The sequence below is a fragment of the Glycine soja genome, chromosome 18, assembly GCF_004193775.1.
Source record: "Glycine soja cultivar W05 chromosome 18, ASM419377v2, whole genome shotgun sequence".
In the NCBI taxonomy this organism is placed as follows: domain Eukaryota; kingdom Viridiplantae; phylum Streptophyta; class Magnoliopsida; order Fabales; family Fabaceae; genus Glycine; species Glycine soja.
Genome location: NC_041019.1, coordinates 51,456,935 through 51,473,957, shown reverse-complemented (window position 1 = coordinate 51,473,957; position 17,023 = coordinate 51,456,935). Strand labels below are relative to the sequence as shown.

General features: G+C 31.9%; 2 protein-coding genes across 4 annotated transcripts; one reads left to right on the top strand and one right to left on the bottom strand.

Annotated features, from left to right (window-relative positions):
* The first annotated feature begins 5,085 nt into the window (after positions 1-5,085).
* LOC114396767 lies at positions 5,086-12,218 on the top strand. 2 transcript variants are annotated; one of them, XM_028358916.1, is made up of 8 exons: positions 5,095-5,933; positions 7,259-7,350; positions 7,473-8,170; positions 8,677-8,747; positions 9,744-9,833; positions 9,951-10,145; positions 11,037-11,193; positions 11,621-12,218. In XM_028358916.1, the coding sequence occupies exons 1-8, from the start codon at positions 5,565-5,567 to the stop codon at positions 11,794-11,796; spliced, it is 1,848 nt and encodes a 615-aa protein (XP_028214717.1). In that variant the 5' UTR covers positions 5,095-5,564; the 3' UTR covers positions 11,797-12,218. The 2 variants fall into 2 exon arrangements, with proteins under 2 accessions (XP_028214718.1, XP_028214717.1); XM_028358917.1 differs by lacking the exon at positions 11,621-12,218 and having other exon boundaries at positions 5,086-5,933; positions 9,951-10,204; positions 11,037-11,153.
* A 1,491-nt stretch (positions 12,219-13,709) lies between these two features.
* LOC114394529 (monothiol glutaredoxin-S14, chloroplastic-like) lies at positions 13,710-16,434 on the bottom strand. 2 transcript variants are annotated; one of them, XM_028356136.1, is made up of 4 exons: positions 16,131-16,434; positions 15,017-15,286; positions 14,058-14,120; positions 13,710-13,960 (listed from the first exon to the last, which is right to left on the bottom strand). In XM_028356136.1, exons 1-3 carry the CDS (start codon positions 16,336-16,338, stop codon positions 14,080-14,082), a joined length of 519 nt encoding a protein of 172 aa, XP_028211937.1. In that variant the 5' UTR covers positions 16,339-16,434; the 3' UTR covers positions 13,710-13,960; positions 14,058-14,079. The 2 variants fall into 2 exon arrangements, with proteins under 2 accessions (XP_028211937.1, XP_028211936.1); XM_028356135.1 differs by lacking the exon at positions 14,058-14,120 and having other exon boundaries at positions 16,131-16,431.
* Positions 16,435-17,023: the final 589 nt, after the last annotated feature.

Here is a 17,023-nt window from a genome sequence, read left to right as displayed (position 1 = left end):
CATGTAGCTTTTATCATTAGGGAAAGTGAGTACCTCATGTGTTTTCATTGTACAGTATATATCGTGTTCAAATTTTTCTTTGTCTCACGCCCTTCCCTTAAAAATATATCCATGATCAAATATATAAAATATTAAAAATCTATTCCTTGAAGATTCTTATAATTTTTATAACCTTATAAGCTAAAAAAATTACATTGATGTTCTTGTGGTATTAAACTAAAAAAAATTACATTGACTAGCAGCTATATGGAAATCAAATCCTTTTTAAAATTATATTATATACCGTACCGGTAGTTTTAATTTCTTTTCAAATATGTACGTGTTCAATTCGCCACATAACGATTTGCACTTTAACCATTGTGATCCAATCCAAATCCAAAAATATATACATTACACAGGACACTGATGATAACGCCCGTGATTAATTGCATTTTTAAGCCCATGATTATTACATTATTTTAATAGCTAGGACATGCACCTTTATTATGTACTTTTTATTTCTTTTTAGTTCTGTTGAGTGTTGTTTGCTGACAATGAAATTTTATTATTAGGTAACAAGTCATTGATCCAATAGATCGAATTGAGTTTGATATCTTTAAATAAATTTTAAATTGAGAATATGATTAAGAGGGAAGGAAATTTTACTAAAAATAATTAATTTAATTTATTAACAAAAAACAATCATCAATAAAACTAATAAATATATATCTACGTAATGTTGTGGTAATCCAAATTTTTTATTAGGTTAGTGTTTTTCTTTTTGGCCTTCTATTTGTTTGTTGAAACATGACATGATAGAGTTGAGAGATAGCATAGCGACAATGGGGAGGCATGCAGCTTTTAAGGGACAAAAATCAGACCATCCGTAGGGTTTGGTACTGTGAGAAATTCCTTTGCCCTAACAGTCCACCCTAATTTGCTAGATCAGTCACACTTTTGTCTCACCTTTTTTCCCCTTCTTCTTACTTGCATCTTTCTTCCCCCCCTTTTTTTTACCTTTATGAAATTTTGAAACCTGAATATTGGAATTTGCATTGGAAGCAAAAGCTTTCTTTGATCCAGGTCAGTGTTTCTGTAATCCGGTGCCATTGCATCATTGCGTGGCCATACAAAGAAAAGAACAAACTCTTTTTTTCGTCTAAAAATTAGTGTCATCTCATTAATTTTTTAATCATTAAATTAACTCTCAAAGTGTAAAACAGTTAATAATAATTAAATGGTCTAAACTCAGTGTTGATTAAATACACTGTGAAGAAGAAATAATGATATGAGTTTTTTATAAGTCAAAATGAACTCTCCATAGCTAATTTGTAAAAGTTTTCTCATATAACTTCTTTAAAAATGAGAAGACATATACAAATTAGTTAATGGTTAACAAATGGAAAGCTCATTTTAGTTTATGGAAAAACTTGTTTCATTATTTTTTTCTTATTTTTTTCTCCTTGAAGAGCTTCTAGAGAAACTTATCCAAACAGGTTCTTAGTGTTGAAATTCCCCCTTCAAACACAGCTATTTCTATCTTGCTCATTGGATTGGATTGGTTGGATATGCAGCACTCTATTTGATGCAGGTCAAAAGGCCGAAGCTGCGAAGTACCTACGTCTTGTTGTTGCTTATAAACCTGGTTATAAAAATTCTTGGAACAGTGTGAAAAAGATGATGATTTTACAAGTGATCTTGCCCGTAGTAGGAGAGACCTCTAATTTCAAATTTTACTTCGGATGTGTGTATTTATTAAATGTCAAAACAATAAAGTTTTGCCTATAATTTGGCATGTTTGGTTTACAATTTTGAATTAATGTTTTGATTACTCTTCAGCTCAGATTTCAGCAATATTTTATAGAAGATTGTTTCATTATTGAAAGAACAATACATCATTAGTCCTAATCCTTATAATTTTAGTCCTTGAATTTAAACATTAGCGTGTTGACTAAATAAAACAGTAAATACTCTTATAACTTCATCAAATATAATACTACTAGATTTGCTAAGTTCATCAATTTGATAGAACATGTTTAAATTTAAGGCATTAATTTTAATGCAATGTGTTATATACAACCAACAAATTAGATAATGATTTTTAAAGTGATTGTTTACGATTTTTAATAATATAATAACATAATGAGAAGTATTAACAACATTCTTCCTAAAACACTCCTAATAACTTTTTATTCTTGATTAAAATTTGTTGGTAGACGTTATAATTTTATGAGTAGAATTTAATAAAACTGTGATTTTTAATAAATTTTAATTAAGTGTGCTAGAGAGTTTATTACTAATTTATGGTATGGTTGATCGACAATATAAATATCTTACACTACTAATTTATGATATGATTGAGCAAATAAAAAATATATATATATATTCAAAAGAGAAAAAAATGAAAAATAAAATAAAATAATCGACATATCTAATAAAATTGAGGAAGAAGGAATGCATGGAGCATGATATTGAGATTGAAAGAGCCAGGAAGGAAACTCTTTATTAAGATTTTGTTTCATTGTGAAAGAAAGAATAAGTGGTTAGAAAAGAGCAAACAAAGATGACAAAAATGAGTTGGATTAGTTGGGTTGGCTCAAACTCACCCGTTAAAATGTAGGGTTTAAATTTAAAATTTTGAGCTTAAATTAAATGTGAGTACTTTTAGTCCATTTAGTTATAGCTCAGTGCAGACTTAGCCTTGCAAAATCTTGTAAACATTGGAATTCATTTTAGAGTGTTGTTAGGTGCACTCAACATTACTGCTGATGCACACAGCACTAACTACAAAAAGACAGAAATATCCCTTACGGATCAAATTGATCCGTAAGTTAATTTTTAAGACTTACGGATCAACTTGATCCGTAAGTCTTTTACGGATCAACTTGATCCATAAGGAGAGAAATTAGTAGGGGTAGTTTTGTCATTTTCAAAGAATGCTGAGTGCATCTAGCAACACTCTTCATTTTAGAGTTTTGAATTGAATTTAGACTTTTTTTGGCCCGCTTGTTATAGCTCGCAATCCCCATTAGTCTAACTCAATATGTGAGGTAACTCGTTTTCCACTAGTAAGAACAAGTGAGATTGACTTTTTATATATGTGTCGTTAAGTGATAAATGAGAAATTCATGAAAAATTAGAATCATTATCATGTAATAATACACTTTAAATGATCCCTCTAGAAGAATCGTATTATAATAATCTATATTTTTCTAGTTACTTCTTTCTCTCATACAAATCTATTTACGAATCCTTCAAGCTAAAGCCAATAATGCTCTTCATTACTAAAGTGCAGCAATAATTTATGACTTTCGTTCATCACTAATTAGTGAATATGTATAAAGTTTGATTGTACTAAAAGTTAATTTTATTAGATAACGTGTTAGAGGAGTTTATTTTTGTGTTCCTTTCAAAAGGAATATCTGAGCAAAATAAACAACAAAAAAATTAAGTTAAGTCACAACTAAAAAATAGAAGATAAAATTGATAAAATTAGTCAATATTTATGTGAATAGTAATAAAAAATGGATTTTTAAATTTGATAGTTTCAAAATGAAATTTGCAAATAGACAATTACTATTTTTTTAAAAGATTATATTAGCACCCTATAACTTAAAGATAAATAAAGTTGTATCTTCTATACACGTGCTTCCTAAAAAATAAGCTATAATTTTCATGATTGCTTATATATTCTTACGTATTTTTTAAAACTTAGATAAGGTGTATTAACCGTTATAACTTTGATTTTTTTAAATACATTCAAATATATAATTTTTTAATATATTCTTTCTTAAAACAAGTGTGTATTAAATTAACAAGCCTCTTTTAAAATATATAGACTACAAAACTTATACATATCAATTTAAATTTCGTTTTATCTTGCAAAATGAAAATTAAAATTTTTATGCATAATATAAATCTTTATCATAATATATATTATATTTTTATTATATATTTTAGTATATATATTATGCTTTGTATTGAATTCTTGTATTGTTATTGTATTTTATTAGAATACAATGATATATTTATTATTATTATTTTTTGACAGAATAATATCTTTTTATTATTATTATCATTAGTATTACAATAATAATACGTGTCACTTTCCTATAATTTATAAATCGTGGTAAGCGGCGGCTAATAAACACATAGAGCATGATATTCCTATTGCATATACCAAAAACTAGTGGAGAGGAGACATGTGTTCCGGAACAAACAATGATTGCTTTGAAGAAAAATACAAAAATAAGAAGAATTTATAAATATTTTTAAAATTAAGTGTTAATTTTTTTATATTATCAATTAATTAAAAATGATAGTAACCAATATAATTTTTATAATAATTATAATAAAATGAATAAATTTATTATATACTAATATTTTTAGACTGTACATTGCACTAAATAAATATTTATTTTATATAATATCATTCAATTAAAACTAATTCTCGATTATAGCTTTACAAAGCTTTAAAGAATTTAAATTAAAGATTAACATAAAATTCTGAGGCAAAATTCTAATTCAAACGTGAGAATAACATTAAAAGTTGTCGAAAAGTTACATCAAACTTTTATAAAACAAAAAGGAATTAATGGTATGTGGATATTGATATTAATATTAAAATTTTATATGATCATAATACATAAAAATATTATTTTATGTTTTTTAACTTTTATTTTGATCTTTTGACTTTTTTATACCTACAACAAAAATAGGTCTTGGTTTTGAGATTAATCATGAGCAAAACAATTGAGTATTTGTTTATTTTAATTATAAACAATTCTTAATAAATATTTTCATACAAAATTTTATTAATTAAGTGGTTGGACATAAGTTATTAACATGCTTATGTTAATATTGAATGTTCGGATATACAAAAATAATTTATTTATTACATTTTACTTTTCAGTCGTACTTTTGAATTAATCAAGAATCTATTTTTTTTATGAATCAGAATGTTAAAAAAATATAAAATTCAATATATTTATAATGTTACTTTGAACTAAAAAAAAATCATTATTCAACGGGAAAGTTTTTCTTCTTCTTCCCTACCAAACGTAGCAAAATTTTTTTGGGGTACATAGCATTAATGTAATCGCGTCCCTCTTATTTCCTTTTCAGAAAGATAGATACTACAAAAATACAAAATTTTAACTCATCCTTAAAATTAAAACCACAAACGAATACAAAGCACACATGATTACCACAGCAAGAACAACAAAACCACGTTACAAAACAAAACCCAGCTAAAAAGCATCCAACTCAATCATCAAAATAATCAATTCTTTTCTTCTCTCTTCAGTTCTCTCTTCCCTCAGCACAAACATCCCATAGCCACTGCTTAACCACGAAGAAACCAAGACAACAAAACACACTTTCCCCCCTGTTCTGCTCTGTTCTGTCCTGTTCTTTCCACGCTGTTCTTCACCGTTTCAACAAAAACATGATCCACCCCATTTCATGTTTCCTCTTCCTACCCTCAAATTCTCCATAAAGTTCATCTCTTTTCAATCCATTCTCAACTGGGTCACTCACAATTCCAAAGGGTGTCACATCGTTAGATCTCAAATTCTTCAGCTCCAATGGCGTCGTGCCCCGCGAATTCCTTCAACTTCAACACCACCCTCTGCGCGTGCACCCCCGGTCACGTGCTACAGCACGTGAGGAACACGTGCGTGCTCTACGAGGGGAATTCCACAATCCTCACCGATTCTGGCGTTGACTACTACGCGCTGAGCTTCCCCGAGACGCTCTTCGCGTTCGACACCATCAAGAAGTTCACGCAGTCGCAGGCGGTGTTCTTGGAAGTCACGCTCGTGATGCTTCTCTCGTGGCTTCTGTTCTGCGTGTTTCTGAGGTGCACGAAGCTGGGTGATGGGAGGAATGTTTGGTTCAAGATCAGGTGGTGGATCAGTAGGTTGGATATTTGCTTTGCCACAAGGCACTGGCTGGTTAGTTTTTTTGGCTTTTTTATATATATATACGGAGTATCCACTAGCTTTGCCGTGACTAATCTTCATAGTAGCCACCTTTAGTGGGGTTCTTCCCTCACAATAAGGTTTTTCAATCCGCAAGGCTTGAATCAGATGCCTTACTTAAGAAGAAGTCCAATACCACTCGGGCCAATGACTTATGTTTTGTTTAGTTGTGTTTTTTTTGGTTTCGTGAATTGTGGTGAAGGTTTAGCTTCACAAATCAATTTCATCTCTGAGTTTGTCTTTTTATTCAAGGATAAAATTTAAATGTAGTTGTTTAGATATTTTTGGTGTTGTTTTCTAATATACCGGCATTTAATGCAATTCTTAATTAAAATTGGGTCCTCGATTTCTTAGGCATCCAAAATTTAACGAAATTTGCTCTCACTTAATTGTTGATGTGTAACTAATATGGAAAACATTTCACATATTAGAATATTCTTAAAAAACAATATAGAATTCTAATATATTGAAACACGTAAATACTAATATGGATTTTATTAGAATTTTGCAGTATTTATGTGTAATGTTTTTCATGTCATTGATCAGTTTATTTGTCAACCTGTCAATTAAAGAGATGATTGATGTCAGTAAATTCTGTTAAATTTTAGATGTCAAACTAATGGTGGATCCAATTTTAACATCTGGTAAAAGTTAGGGACTAAAATCCTTAGTTAGAAGTATGGGACCGAAATTTCACAAATGTAAAATGAGACCAAAATTGTATTTCAGCCTAAAGTATGCCAAATTTAAATGTGGATTAGTGAGGTGAATCTCTAATGCTGATTGAATGACAACCTCAAAATCACATATGTTTTAGCCATTTTTAAATATCATTTATTGTGTATAAAGAAGGTCTGTTATGTTATGGTTAAGTATAACCTTGATTGGTGTCATGATGAACAGAACAGATAAAGAAAATTGAGTCCTTTGCCTTGCCTGATATTTTTCTTAATTATGCATGTTTGTTATGGTTGAAAACTTGAAATTTGGTTGGATTTACGTTTTCTTCTAAGTTGCCTGCATGGCAAAAATGCTTTGGTTTGATTCATGTGTAGGACTAACAATGTTTGGTTCAACACTCAACAGTTATGATTGCTTGTGGCTGTTCCTGAAGAATCAGCATTGCAACATAGGCATGCTCTCACAGTCATCTGATTGTTATCTGTTGTTTTAGTGCCATAAGCTATTATCCTTCTCATGCCATTTTGTTCTACTCATCAGAGACACTTAAAACAATTGGCATATACTTATTGACTTATGAAAAATGCTTGATTGGTTCCATTTTTTTTCCCTTGTAGGATGATCAGAAAGTGGTCACTAAACGCAAAACAGAACTTGGTGGAGCTTTCTCCATGGCAAGTTGGATACTATTTATTGGTTTATTTGCCGTGTAAGTCTCCTTTGCCTTATGTCGCCTTATTGTTAGGATATTTAATGAAGATCTTTTATTTTTGTCTTATTTCCCCGTTTCTCTGTGTCATGTATCTTTGGTTTGACTCAACCTTTCACCAGGTTGCTGTACCAGATCATATCAAAGAGATCAATTGAGGTGCACAATGTCAGAGCAACAAATGGACCGGAATTAGCCTCTTTTATCAATGACATGGAGTTCAATATAACAACTGTATCTAGTATGAGCTGTGCAAATCTACGTAATCTGGGTAATATAGTTACGGGGAATCCTGGCTTCATTGACCAAAGAGTTGTTCCTCTCTCGACTTTAGCAAACTACTCTTGTTACAACTCAAGCATGGGACCAACTATAGCACTCAAGTGTAAAAACTGCAAGGTCATCTATGATCACATGTACATTTCATGGCAGTTTGTTGATCTCCCCAATAGTCCTGCCATTGCTGTTGGTTTTGAGTTTAGACTCACTTCAATGGATATTGCTAAGAAACATGTGAGTTTCGTTAGTGGAACACTAAAGAATGGGAGTGATTTTGATGATAGCCCGGTTACATTCAGAGGGAATCAATCGAATATTGTGAAATTCAATTTGTTCCCTCGAATATATCATAATTTACATGAGCTAAAGCTCATACAGCCTTTATTTCACGAGTTCATCCCAGGTTCAGTTTTGCGTGATACTAATGAGCTTCGAGCATCCCTTGAAAGTTCTACTGATGGACTAGTCAACACTACATTGTTTATCAATTTTCTCTCTGATTATGTTGTGGAAATTGATAAACAGAATATTTTGGGTCCTGGTAAGTATTTTTTGTGCATGTTGTATATACAAGCTATCTGTATACAATTATTGTAGAAAGTTATATTTAGTTAGTTCTAGACTTTCTTTCTCTTCCTCTTTGCAGTACTCAAGTTGCCTTTTTGTCATGTAATATTGTTGTTTTCTTCATAACTTCATTGTGAGCTACCTTCTTCCATTCCTTAGTGTCATAGTGTCATTTGTTGTCCTTCTAACTTCATCCATTCACAAACTAGACACTATCAGCCAGCTTCTTCACCGTCAAGTTTAACCATTGGATCCTTAAATATCTAATTCCTTTCATTCTATATCTCAATTTCTAAAATGAGAATAACCTATATCTACAATCTGAATTGTTAAATTATCAATTTGTTAAACTAATAAGTTCTATGATTTGTACAGGTCTAGGCCTAATCAATAGTCATATCTTTGCTAACCCATTTATGGCAATATCTGTTGTTGCTTCATACTATTTGTAATTCCATCCTTTTTTGTTTTCATTTGCAGTGAGCTTCCTTGCGGACCTTGGTGGCTTGTATTGTATTAGCATAGGCATCTTTTTCTACCTGTTGATACAGGTATACTTCCTTCATACAGACTGTATGCTGTACAGTGGTTTAGGTTAGGAGTCTAGTAGGACTTGATCTTTTTATGTAGTAGAGCTAGGCTGTGACCCAGGATTATATATTCAAGTATTCAACAACATAACATCAGTATTGGAAACTACCAGTTCTTGATATACATTAGTGCTTGTAATTTTTAATTCATTGGTATGTATGGTTGTTAGAATTGCACATTTCTGTGCAATTCAGCAATACTGTGATTTGAATCATGTGATGACTTGCAAACAACTTTGAACCATGTAGTCATGCATGAATTAGTGTGATTCTGTACCACCGATATGAGTCATATTTTTTTTTGTCTGATTTTCTTTCACCAATTCTCATAAAAAATAAATTGAAAAGTCAAATAAACTTAAATTGTTGGATGAAAAAGGAACTGGAGTTCTACAAAGTGTATTCTATTTGATTATTCCATTTCTTTGTTTGATTCTTCTGAAACAGTGACTTCACACAGCTAATTACTCACTCTATGCTTCCTATTTGGTTCTTTTGTCGCTTTGTTTTCATTCTCCTAAAAAAAGCTTCACATGGTCAACTCACTTTATGTACACCTTATTTGACTGTATCATTGCTTTGTGTTTGCTCTGACTTATGACATATAGCTTAAATTTTGTACCGAGACTTCATGCTTAAGTTGTTCTGATTCTTAGTTTAAAATTATTACATTGAGAACATAGTTATTTTGTGCCTGCCTATTTGCTAGAAGAAGAGATGCAATGCATATTCTAATTAGAGAGCATAGTTATTTTCTTCTTATGTGAATTTTTTTTTGTAGGAGTTTACTTTTTGCAATTCACATTATTTTCTTGTAAGACTGCACATTCTATATATATATTTCTAGCAATGAATCATTGATATTTGATCGTTATGGATTCTAATTGCCTGTAGCCTGATTAAATCATAGCTTCTTCATAGTTATATTCCATATTGTCCTAACCTATTGAATTACAGTGCGAGTATAGGATAAAGAAGCTCAGAAATGAAGATAGCATTATGCGCAGAATTAGAAATCGGCGTAAAGCTCAAGAACATTGGGACAAAGTAATTTATTTGCCAACTTATTCAAACATCTTTTATATTTCACATTAATTTCCTTTAGCTCAATTTTATCTTTCTTCACCGTTGAGTTGTATTACTGATATTTCCTCTTTTAATCAGCTGAGGAAATATGTAATGTACACCTACGGCTGTCCTACAATAGACAACAACTACAATAGCACTGGAAAGGAAACAGATTGTGGTGGATGTATGTTGCATTCAGTTCGTGGTAGTGGTTCATCACGTAAACGAAGGCTGAAAAGCAGAAAAGATTCTATAAGTTTGTACCAGAAACCTAGCTTACCTGATAACAAGGTAAAGCTTTTCATTATTGATCTCGCCTGCATTTGGGAAGTTTAACACCATTGTTATTGGTGAGTGTCTAAAAGTCCACTTTCCAGAAGTGATCAAGTGAACCTGGATTGTGTTTTTCCCGTTTCCTCTCTTATTTCTATTTAGAATAAATGACCAGTTGCTGCACTTTTGACTCTACATTTGGCAAACCAATACAATCTTCCTACCATTTAAGACATGTTGGCTAATTGAAAGATTTTACCTGCCAAAAATATTATATCTTGGCCTCTTTGTGGCTGCCAAAGTAATTAGTTGCCATAAATAACTGCTTGCAATATGTCCACGGTAAAGTCTAGGAACCATCTAGGTCCATGAATGGCTTGAAGGTAGCACATTTCTTGATATCTTATAAATATTTAGTTGTTTTACCTTTTGTTTTGTCCTTTTGTTGGGTTGCACTAAGATTATGGGGTATCCCTCTCTTCCTTGTTTCTTTTTGCTGTTACTCCCAAGTCCTAAGGACTATAGTGGCTAGAGTACTATACTAGTTGCTTTATGTAATATATTTATGTAGGGAATGTAACATATGTAAGGATTGCTTACCATGAGATGAGAGGAGTTAATCTTTCTCGTTGCCCTTGGATTTTAGTAATCAAGATTGGACCTTTTAAAAAGTCACATTGCTGTTTAAAATGTCATAAATTATGGTTTAGATTCAGACTAATGTACTGTTTTCACTAGTATCCAATTGTCAAATTATGTTCCTCTTATCTCATCTCATGACAAGACTCCTCTCATTTCACGTGTCATCTATGTATGTAGTTAACATTATTGGCTTGTAGCTAGTTTTTCTATTAAAAAAAGGGTTGGACCTAAGCATTTTTAAATATCTTTCATTGTTTTGTATTCCAGTCAGCGAGCTGCAGGCCGCTTGGATCCACAAATGATTCCAAATTGAATTCTGAGAATATGGCAAAGCAGCAGAATGCTGTTTCATGCTTGGATTCCCCTCAGTCTCAAGAATCTTCTATTATTGATGATAAATTCATTCCTCCTCCACCTTCACTAGGTACAAATTAATTTGAGTTCATACCAGCTTACTGATTAATAATTATTAGTATACTTTTACATGATATATTGACCACCATACTTATTAGATGATACATGATACCCTTAAAAGGTCTACTTGTTAGTTGTTAGCGAATACATGACAACATGACATACTTAACGGAACATCGTTTTTTTTTTGTTACTTTGCTAAGCTTCAAAAATTGAAACCAAGTCTTAGATCCACTTTCTCACCATCATAAATGTCTTCCATGGCTATGCGCGGCTAAGTGCTGCATCCGTTGTTTATGAAGCTCGTTTCTACATTGTTTGAATAACTGCTACTTAATGATTTAGCATAACTTCTTGATTTTCTAAGTTGTGAAAATTGTTTGTTAGTGCTTTTGCTACTTCTCATATGCATTAACTTGTATGCAAATGCAATGCAGAAATTAAGGGTGGCTCTGAAATGGACTTGTCCGATATTCAGAAGAATCTAAAAAATTTGTACGAGTATAATGTCATGCTAAGGGACAAATTATTAGCTGCACAATCACTGCTCAATTCTTCCTCAACTAGGCACACTTCTTCAGTAAACTCTTCAGTAAATAACAAGGAAACTTAGGTATCTTTGCAAACAGGAGCCTTTATCAGTGCACCTTACTCAGATTGTTCCATGGTTTTTACAAGCATGGATGTTCCACAATGGAAGTTGATTCTTGATTGAAAACTGACCAAACGGAACAAAAGATTGGGAAATCTTTGCAAAATACAAATTCAAGAATGTGCTGTATGGACCTCTCTACTACTCCTGGCCAGATATTCCTTCCTACATTTAAAGCTGCTAAGTGTGGACTAAGCATTGTGATCCACATTTGTGTGAGAAAAGGGATTTTGGTTCTTTCATGTTGATTTTCGGTGACAATATTCATTTCACATAACCTTGTACAGCCATTGATTTGTTTTGTGCACACTGCACAGTAGAGTAGCATCCAACGTGTTCTTACAGGCATTACTGTTGTGAATGAATAGTCCTTCAGAACGTAATCTCTCTCTCTCTCTCTCTCTCTCTCTAGAGATGACAAAAAAATTCATACACATGGATACTTATAGGTAAAACTCGTTAGGGTTAGACTTGGATATCTTAATAGGAACTTGTGAGTAAAAATTATTTTCATATTAATGGAGTGGGGTCGGGTAATAAGGTACCTGTGCTCATACTTAAATGCTTCTAATTATATATAAAATAAAGTTTGAAATTAAAATACAAAAACTAAAACATGTTTCAAAATTTGTTTTGAAAATTGAGGCATCAGAGATTATTTAAGTATAAATATGTTTTAAAATTATTTATGTATTACTTGTTTTTGAAATTTTTATAGTTTAACAAATATTTCATATAATTTGTAGATACTCGATGAATATTCATGTGAGTATCATGATGAGTATGAAATGGATTTTCATCCCATGAAGTGATGGGAGATATTACTCACTCATTCTATACTATTGCCATCCCTAGATACAACCTATGGCATCCAAAAAGAATGTTCCCTTTACTGGTTTGGAATAGACAGATAGTCACAGCTGTTTGTAGGGTCATCAAAGATTCAAAATGACATTGAGATTTGAGTGATAATAACGTTTATTTCAATGACATAGGGGCTTGGGTGGGTATATTTTAATTCCTATGTTGTCAGCATTAGCTTCTAAATTGGGCATGACTCTTCCTCCTTGGTTATTAGTGGAAGCATTTTGCTTCACTTGTGTTTGTACTTTCCCCCTTATATTTTACAAGTAAATGATGAAATCATAGAAGCATCTCTGCATTTAGTCCTTGGTGTTTTGTCAAGAGTGACGCTGCATCCTTGGTTCATAAGTTTGGAAAATAACGTCTTGACTGTAGTGATTTTGAGCATAAGTAATGTTATGTCAGCCCTTTCAATGATCGTGACACTTGTACCCTTTCTACTTGACTACACTTAACCTACACCTAACCTACCAACCATAATTCAGGTTAAGAATTTTAAAATCAATGAATAAAAACACCCGATCTGACCATATATGATCCAGTTGACATGAGCAAGCTCATTTTTAAGAAGAAAAAAAGATTATTTATCAACCAATTAGTATGGACATGACCTAAAACCAGAATAAATATTAATATTTGAAGAAAACGAATACATTTAAAAAAAAAATGAAAGGCAATTTTTCAATGAAAAATACTAACAAAAACACTCTTTCCTTTGGATAAAATTCATCTAGATCCAACTAAATATATGACTTTTTTTTCCAAGATCATGAGTGTTCTACATGGGAGATATTCCATTTCGAGCTAGATAAGATTATTATAAGCGGCAAAACTCTCCTTCTAAGTATTTAACACAACTGCATATTCAAGCCTCGAACTTGAGACATTTGGTCAAGATGTAACAAACTCACATTAGTTGATTCCCATGCTTGGTGGTAAATATGACTTTTATTCCCAAATTAGCGCATAAATTTTATTAGAGAATGCTCAACTAACATTGCGCACTCATAAAGGGTATAATTGTGACTTATCTGTTTTGTACTCAAATACCGGGATATTTGTATTGCAGTAATCATAATAGGCAATTGTGGACACAAAATGCATCATACAATTTATTTGGTCCATTGTCACTGAGCCACAGTATAACTTTAGGGGGAAGATTACAAAGTACAAACTTGGGAAGTCCTCTCATTCCTTCCATAGCTTCAGGACAACATTGCCTTCTCCAACAGCTCCTGCAATTCCCCCTTCTGATATGCATCTGTAGCCACACAAAAAGTGAGAGGAGGGCAAGTATTTTCAAGAAATCTAGTGATGGCAATGATATGGTATTACGATCTAATGTAAAAAAGATAAACCTGATAACTGATTCTGATGCAGTCAATTATAACAGCAATGTAAACAGATGACAGATGGGGTACCTATTTGAAAGGAACATTTTTTCCCAGCTATTACAAATTGATTGCTAGGAAGGAATTAAGGTACATATATGTAAAAATAATCTAATAAATAAAGATTAATGTGCAGTGTACTCTAGCATTTTGTAGGTATCATTTTGGCAATAGCTGTTTATAAAATAGTGTCTCTGTTATCGAATAATACAATCTTTCATCATGTTACATTTAAATCAATCAGGTCAGCTCTGGCATTTTTATTTTTTATTTAAATAAACCAATCAAAATGACTCTTTCTTTTTAGGTTCAAGCTAGTGAACTTTCAATCTCCAAAGAATGCGAAGGAAGTTGTAGTGTAGGCTAATCCAAAAAAAAATATTGGACAAAACTTAGATGCAATTTATCATGTGTTTTTGGACTTGTTCTCCTATCAGAATTTAGTTTTATCTTTGTAACCTATGTTAACCTTTAATGTAAACCTGAATTACGCAGATTTTTTAGGTGAAACTCCAACTTTGAGTGGAGAACAACACCAAAAACACCTAAGGAACTGCATCTAAGCTTTGTCCAATAATGTTTCCATAAGTTTTAAGATGTTAATTACTAGTAGCAACTTGGTCTTCATATTTCCTAGGTCAAATGTAAAATGCAAAGCTTTAACTTGTCTATATTGGTTCTCTTATTTATAACTACTAATTTAGTATCCCTGCTGGTCATTATTAGAGATATAAAATAAACTATTGACATGTCTTCATCTAACAGTTTAAACTTTTGCAAATTGCATAAGCTGGTTCATGACAATCATGTTTAAATGATTCAATTATTAAGGCAAATAAAATTATAAGCATCAGAAAAACAAGGTAATGACGAAGGCAAAATTAACTAAGTATAGAAATCAAAAGCCTAAGACACATATTACATACCAACAGTGATATCACAGCCACCAAAAAACTCTCCTTCTATGTAGACTTGAGGAAAGGTAGGCCAACTGGAGTACTCTTTCAGCCCTTGGCGCAACAAGTCATTTTCAAGCACATTTATGGTTTCAAAAGGCACATTTAGAGACTTCAATATTTGCACCACTGTGTTTGAGAATCCACACTGTGGAAAGTCTTTAGTTCCCTTCATAAACACAACTACTTTATTTGAAGCAATAACTTGATCCAAGGTAGACTTCAATTGAGGAGTCAACGCTGAAACAAACCAAAACCCGAAGTTATAATTTTTGCTTCTGAAATCTTAAGAGTCTCTTTTATTCCCTTTTCACCTTTTGATTTTAAAAATCGTTTTTTTTAAACAATTTAACATAACTCAGCGTCAGCACTCTATTTTTCATCCTAATGTGAGAAGGCTCCTCGCTATGTGAATGTATGGGGAACCCATAACCAACTAGTCAGCAAGGCGCAACCTCACCACTGCACTAGGACTTGCCCTCCAAAATCTATTTAGTTAGAAAATTGTTTCCAAAACCAGTGTTTTAAAAACAAAAAAAACAGAAACAGCTGAAAGTTGTTTCCTCATTTTCTTATTCTGGTTTCATCTTGTTTAACCTCTCCCTCAATTCCACACTATCATCTGTGTCTTGCACCACCCTCCCCCAGCTATCTGAACAACCTACTTGCATATTAAAAACTAAAAACAGTTTTTGAAAATAGAAATCAAACACATGCAAAGTGTTTTTGTTGTTGTTTTCGGATCAGGATTGGAGTTTCACCTCATTGCCAATTAGTGCAAACTTTTAGTAAGCAAATTAATCAGATAAAACTTCAATTCTGTTTGAAAAACAGATATAGTAAAAAATAGTGAAGTAACTGCATCTTGTAAAAAAAATTGATACCGGGAACATAATCTATTATCATTATTATTTTGATAATAAAGGGGGTACTTAATTGATTAGATTGAAGGTATTCCCCAAAAGGGGTGGGGCTGAATTGTGAAAAGTTGAAGCATGCAATTCATATGGGAACCATAAAGATTAAAACTTTAGCGTGTTTAAATGAAAACCCATGAAAGAAAAAAGAGGGGTAGCAGTAGTACCAGAGGAGCAGCGAATGGTTGTGGAAGCGCGTTTGAGTTTGGGTTGGAAGTGGAGGTTGTGGGTCAGAACAAGAGGAGAAGAGGGTCGAAGAGACAGTGTTGAGAATGTTACTGTTACTCCTCCAACGTGGGAATGGAACGATGATGCTGCTCTTGATTGCAACGGCAACTGCAAAGTCATAGGCTTAGCGCAGTAACACCACGACATGTTTGTTTCCGCTGCTTCGAAACAGAGAACAACACACTTTGCTCCAGATATCTTAAACTCCTTCACTTCCACTGATCCCTTTTTGTCTCAATAACATACCGTCTCAATAAATAATTATAATAAGTTTACGACAAAAAGGGTTTTGAACTTAATTTTATACTTTGTTTCAATCATAAATCTCTTCTTATGATAACGATTATTTTCTTTTTATCATACTAATTATAATTTGAAATTAAATAACAATAAAAAAATTTATCCTGTTAATCCATCATTATTATACTCTAAATTTATGTGAATTATAAGTTTTTTTATTCAGATAATAATTTATTTTGAGTAAAAAAATAATTATTTTAAATTTTATATTATTATATTTCTTATTAATTGTGTAAAATTTTGTATATGGACAGTATATAAAAACTAATTTCCAATAAAGCTGTGTTATAAATAAGGTCATGAAATTATTGCACATTTATTTTTTACCAAGAGATATGTTACTTTATCACAAAAAAAGTTGGCTTCTAAAACTTGTGTTTTTTTTAAGTTAAAAAAACTCCACTGCAATACCACCGAAATTGTTATTACAGAAAAGTATGCTGGGGTATTTTAAAATTTAAGTATAAATGTAACAAAAAAGTTAGTATAAATTAACCCATTAGGGTTGGTATATTGATATGGTAAAAAAAGA

Bases quoted from the DNA above. Each gene is read 5' to 3' on its own strand.
- LOC114396767 (XM_028358916.1), top strand. From the start codon at position 5,565: ATGGCGTCGTGCCCCGCGAATTCCTTCAACTTCAACACCACCCTCTGC. The intron at 8,171-8,676 runs GTAAGTATTTTT...TTTCATTTGCAG, and splicing joins ACAGAATATTTTGGGTCCTG to TGAGCTTCCTTGCGGACCTT. The intron at 9,834-9,950 runs GTAATTTATTTG...TCTTTTAATCAG, and splicing joins CTCAAGAACATTGGGACAAA to CTGAGGAAATATGTAATGTA.
- LOC114394529 (XM_028356135.1), bottom strand. From the start codon at position 16,338: ATGTCGTGGTGTTACTGCGCTAAGCCTATGACTTTGCAGTTGCCGTTG. The intron at 15,287-16,130 runs GTACTACTGCTA...GGTTTGTTTCAG, and splicing joins AACCATTCGCTGCTCCTCTG to CGTTGACTCCTCAATTGAAG. The intron at 13,961-15,016 runs GTATGTAATATG...GTGTGGCTACAG, and splicing joins TGGCTGTGATATCACTGTTG to ATGCATATCAGAAGGGGGAA.